Raw genomic sequence first — 6,000 nt, 5'->3', positions numbered from 1 at the left:
TATCGATCATCACTACCTTGCGCAACAAGGGGTGGCACTTTTGTGACTTCTGTGCTGCTTTTTGGCGCCTTTTTTGTGGACTTTTTGATCTGCATCAGAGGAGCTTATTAGGCATGGCTCGGTTGTTTGTTTGCTCTCCGCCGGTCTCTCCACACGGTAGAGATGCGGAGGAAGAGACGGGGCTGCAAAGCTTGTGTTAAGTGGCGGGATGGACGAGTTTCACGGAGCCCTGGATGGATGAGCATGTATCGGACACTTCTGTCTCCCTGGACGGATTCTCACTCATCCACGCGGACCGGACATTGGCCGAGAGCTAGTGGGCAGCTTAGAATGGAGTCGGCTTTCTTGGTTGCTTTGTTGGGTCTGTTCCCACCTCTGAAGCACTGCAGAGGCCACCGCGGTGTATATGGTAGACTCCACTGAAGTGGCATCACCTCTGTGCTCTTTTAATGTTCTCATGTTCGTTCATGTTTCCTTCTTGTTTTCACGATTTTACATGATTTTTGTGGACTTTTTGAATCTGCATTGCAACCACATCATTTCACCTTTGTGGAAGAAATAAAGTCTAAGTAAGGGGTCGGCAACCCGCGGCTCCGGAGCCGCATGCGGCTCTTTGATCACTCTGATGCGGCTCAGCAGCTTACTTGCTGAACCCCCCAATTTTCCCGTGAGACTTCCGGATTTCAGTGCCTCTCGCAGAAAACTCCCGGGATTAATATTCACCGATTTTCACCCTTACCGCTATAATAAGGGCGTGCCATGATTGTACAACATTTGGCGCCCTCTACAATCTGTATTAACAGCGTGCCAGCCCAACATTTGTTATACAATATACATCTTTTGCTTGCACACGTAAGTGACAGCAAGGCATACTTGCTCAACAGCCACACAGGTTACACTGACGGTGGTCATATAAAACAACTTTAACACTCTTACTAATAATGCGCCACACTTTGAACCAAAACCAAACAAGAATGACAAACACATTTCGGGAGAACATCTGCACCTTAACACAACATAAACACAACAGAACAAACACCCAGAATCCCATGCAGCTCTGACTCTTCCGGGCTACATTATACACCCCTGCTACCACCAACCACCCCCCCCCCCCCCTCCCCCCTCTGTGCGTCGGTTGAGGTGGGCGGGGTTTGGTAGCGGGGGGTGTATAATGTATCCCGGAAGAGCTAGGGCTGCATGGGATTCTGGGTATTTGTCCTGTTGTGTTTATGTTGTGTTACGGTGCAGATGTTCTCCCGAAATTTGTTTGTCATTCTTGTTTGGTGTGGGTTCACAGTGTGGCGCGTTATTAGTAAGAGTGTTAAAGTTTTTTTTTTTATACCGTCACCGTCAGTGTGACCTGTGTGGTTGTTGACCAAGTATGCCTTGCTGTTGCCTACGTGAGCAAGCGGAAGCCCCATACAACGTGTGGCTGATCAGGCACGCTGACTGTAGTGGGTGCTATATGCTGTACCATCACGGCACGCATGACGTGCCGCACCAGCTTTCAAATTACACATAAAGATGTGGGCAGCGTGTCTGAGACCCCTGGTTATACATAGCACAAAGCAAAAAAAAAACTTTGTATGCAGTGTTATTTCATTTAAAATTTCAAAAAAATTTTGCGGCTCCCATTGTTTTCTATAATTTGTGAAACTGGTCAAAATGGCTCTTTGACTGGTAAAGGTTGCCGACCCCTGGTCTAAGTAGGCCTTACAAACATTCTTGGTGACACGGCTAGGGATGGGTATTGTTGACATTTGAATCCATACTGGTACCAAATTAAAAACCGTGCCTGAACCGAAAACATTGAAAACATGTAAATATATATATTTCAGATAACAATCATTTTAATCACCAGTCATCAAAAAGGGCCAAAAACAAATGTTTTTAAAATATAACCGGAATTTACTGCTTAAAGTCACAATCTTCATTCAATGAATGTTCTGCAATTTGTCGTCCCCAAAGTAAGAACAGAAATGGGCAAGAAAGCATTTACGGTAGGTTTTCAGCACCGAAGGCTTGGAATAACCTACAATTGAATATTCAACTTCAATCCCTTGTTACATTGAATGAGTTTAAAGCTTCTGTGAAAGGACTGCAGTCTACCTTGTCTGTATGCACATGTGTTATGTGAGCAAGTTTTAATGTTGTACATTTGATGTTTTATGTGTTGTTTACTGTTTTTAATGTAACCTTGCTGCTGCCCTCTTGGCCAGGTCTCCCTTGGAAAAGAGATCTTTGATCTCAATGGGATTTTTACCTGGTTAAATAAAGGCTAAATAAAAAAATAATAAATACGAAACTGTGGACAATGTAGGGATGGAGAACATAAACAGTGTGGTGGTGTATTCTGGTTTTATGTACAAATATATTTTCTTCTATAGGCAAGTCCTTGTCTTCATTTTACAGTGCTGGAATATAAAAAAAAAAACATAAAATGTTTTTTTTTGTATTTCAAAATGAAATGTAAATAAGCAATCATTTTATTAAGGTTTTTTAATTCCCATTCATGAAAAGAAAATTCAAAGACCAAAACACTGACCCTCCAGGCTGGATTATTGCAATTATCTGCTTGCTCAAACTCGTCAATCACAATCAATCCACCACAATTTATCTATAAAGGCCCTCTAACGGATCCAAAATGCTAACTAGAACCAGTAGTACTGTAGTAGTTTTCATGTACTAGCTTTAGCTATACCACACTTGCCACAGTACATATAAACTTTAGAATCCAATTTGTAGAAATCCTTGTCAGGCACCTCTGTGCCTCAAAGAGCTGATTGTACTTCATCAGCTTTCAGAGATTACAGTAATTTGTCATTTTAAAAGTAGAATGATGTACAGCCTGTAGCTATTCTTCTCCTCTCCCGCAGAATTATCTTCCTAATTCATCCTATTTCTGTTCAAGAGCACACTTACAACATAACTTTTTACATCAAGGTTATTTATAGTCGAGGCTGACTAATCATCCATCCATCCATTTTCTACTGCTTGTCCGTTTAGGGGTCGCGGGGGGTGCTAGAGCCTATCTCAGCTGCATTCGGGCGGAAGGCGGGGTACACCCTGGACAAGTCGCCACCTCATCACAGGGCCAACACAGATAGACAGACAACATTCACACTCACATTCACACACTAGGGCCAATTTAGTGTTGCTAATCAACCTATCCTGTCTTAGTTATTTGGATTTTGGCTACGCTGCCATGGCTAAGACTGCTTGGTGTCACTCAACTTTCCTTTCCTCTGTCCAAACTTTTTCCAATATAAAAATAAGTAATTTATTATTTTTTTGTATTTTTTTCATTCAAGGCTTAAATCTCTAGAACAGGGGTGTCAAACTCAAATACAGAGTGGGGCAAAATTTAAAACTGAACAAAGCCGCGGGCCAAGGTTGAACAAATTAACCTTTTAATAGGGGTCCAAACAAGTTTTGCATTGAATATTGAACAAGCAAGGCTTATATAACTTTATAGTGACATGCAAAATCGAGTTGGTGGTAGCGGGGATGTATATTGTAGCGTCCCGGAAGAGTTAGTGCTGCAAGGAGTACTGGGTATTTGTTCTGTTGTGTTTATGTTGTGTTACGGTGCGGATGTTCTCCCAAAATGTGTTTGTCATTCTTGTTTGGTGTGGATTCACAGTGTGGCGCATATTTGTAACAGTGTTAAAGTTGTTTATACGGCCACCCTCAGTGTGACCTGTATGGATATTGTTCAAGTATTCCTTGCATTCATTTGTGTGCGTGTAGAAGCCGCATATATTGTGTGACTAGGCCGCCGCGCTGTTTGTTTAAAGGAAAAGCAGACGCGACGACAGGTTGTAGAGGACGCTAAAGGCAGTGCCTTTAAGGCACGCCCCCAATATTGTTGTCCGGGTGGAAATCGGGAGAAATTCGGGAGAATGGTTGCCCCGGGAGATTTTCGGGAGGGGCACTGAAAATCGGGAGTGTTGGCAAGTATGAGTATTAGTATTATAATACCGGCGGGCCAGCTCTAATGTTAATTTGATATTGCCTCAAGGGCCAAATTAAATTACACGGCGGGCCAAATTTGGCCCGCGGGCCAGAGTTTGACACCCATGCTCTAGAACAACTTCAGGTCTATGTGTCAATATAAACTTATGTATTTTTTTATTTTTTATAAACACAAAATATTAAATATTTAAAGTGAAGTAATTAGAGCCTTAAATAGGTCAATAATTCATAATAACGTTGATTATTATTATTGATTATTATTTTTGGAGCAATGACAGTTTAAAAAACAAATCTCACTAACATTCTCAGGGCTCCAAAAGAGCCCCACTCATAAAAGTGTTAAAATAAGTCTTTAATTAATTTTTTTACTTTAAACGCTGAAGTTTAGATCTATCTGTCGATTATACGTTATTTTTTTTTAATTTTATGTTTTTTTTTTTTTTTTTTTAATGGCCTTTTTTAATAGAAAACTCATTTATGGCAAACACACACAATATGCAATCTTTCCTCAAAACACATTTCAAAGTGGATTTTTTATCGTGAAGTAATTGGAGCTTTGAATCGGTCAATAATTTATAATAACATTGATTTTGCAACACTAAAATTCGTGTGAATGTGAGCGTGAATGTTGTCTGTCTATCTGTGTTGGCCCTGCGATGAGGTGGCGAATTGTCCAGGGTGTACCCCGCCTTCAGCCCGAATGCAGCTGAGATAGGCTACAGCACCCCCCGTGACCCCAAAAGGGACAAGCGGTAGGAAATGGATGGATGGATTATTTTTTGAGCAATGATAGCTTCAAAAAAAAATCACCTGCATGGCAGCTTTGTGTTAGAGTCAACATTGCAACTTTTGCTCGTTACATTTGCTCTTTTATTCCACTTTATTATATATTTTTTTTAATAGTACTTTTAGAATGTGCCGTGGGCCATTAAAAAACTAGCTTCAGGCTAAAAATGTTCCCCGCCCAAATCTTCTATTCTATTTCATTCTATTCGTTTCCCTTTGCCTCCTAACGTGGGGATCGGGTGGCCATGGTTCTGGATCTGTTACCCAAGTGCTTTGCAAGATTGTGTTTTGTGATTTAGCGCTACACAGATAAAATGGACGTATGTTTGATTTGAAGGTGTGGTGACCGTGATGTAGCGTGAAGGCTACCTTGTTGGCGCGATAGTGCTCTTTGACGCGAGGTTTGAGGCCGATGTGCAGGTAAAGCTGGTCCTTCTGGTTGTAGCGTGTCCATGCCACTTCTTCAAAGCGGTTGGGCTTTGTGTGTATGAACTTGGTGTCCTGCGGCACAGGCTGATTAGGGTCCCTGAAAATCAAGAGTAGACATTATAATATTGTATACACAGTAATATACTGTACAGTGTCCACCGTCCAGTGTGCACGGCCTAAAATCTATATCGCAATATACATTGCAACCTCCTGCGATAGCGATCTATATTAGGGCTGTGAATCTTGGGACACCACACGATTTGATTTGATACTTGGGGGTAATGATTCCATTCAGAATCGGTTCTTGATTCAAAATCCATACTTTAATAACATTGGGTGCCAGTTGTATGATTAACTACATTCTTCCATGAAATACATAAGTAGCTGTGATAAATTACTATATTATTTAAAAGAAAACTGGTTTTGTTTAATAAAATTATACTGAAACATTTAACAATGTCAAATACAAATAAGGCAACAAGAGAAGTATCCAGCACTTCTCTTTTCTAATGTAAATCTGCACAGCAGATATGATCACCTACATCAATAATATGATTTGCCTAAGTGGCTAGACAGGACAGATTGAAAAACAGGGTGTGTATATATATATATATATATACATATATATATATATATATGTTATATTTATATACACATATACTTCGACAGACTTTTAATCGATTGAGATCAGTTACAAATAAGAATCGCGATTAATCTGAAAATCGATTTTTGTTGACACCCCTAATATGTATAATATAATATTATTTGGTACATAAATAAATAATACCTGAATTATTTTAAAACGGGTTA

At 40.3% G+C, this 6,000-nt stretch overlaps 1 protein-coding gene across 6 annotated transcripts in view; it reads right to left on the bottom strand.

Moving 5' to 3' along the window:
- Positions 1–6,000, bottom strand: part of nlgn1 (neuroligin 1) — an 82,175-nt gene that overhangs the window by 8,737 nt on the left and 67,438 nt on the right. For all 6 annotated transcript variants that reach the window (XM_061976058.1, XM_061976061.1, XM_061976060.1 and 3 more), the window contains one exon: positions 5,131–5,287. In XM_061976058.1, coding sequence (XP_061832042.1) covers positions 5,131–5,287 — 157 coding nt within the window. The remainder of the gene's footprint in view (positions 1–5,130; positions 5,288–6,000) is intronic.

Source organism: Nerophis lumbriciformis, linkage group LG14 (genome assembly GCF_033978685.3).
Source record: "Nerophis lumbriciformis linkage group LG14, RoL_Nlum_v2.1, whole genome shotgun sequence".
NCBI lineage: Eukaryota > Metazoa > Chordata > Actinopteri > Syngnathiformes > Syngnathidae > Nerophis > Nerophis lumbriciformis.
The sequence above is the reverse complement of the archived record's forward strand: the minus strand, read 5'-3'. Positions and strand labels throughout refer to the sequence as shown.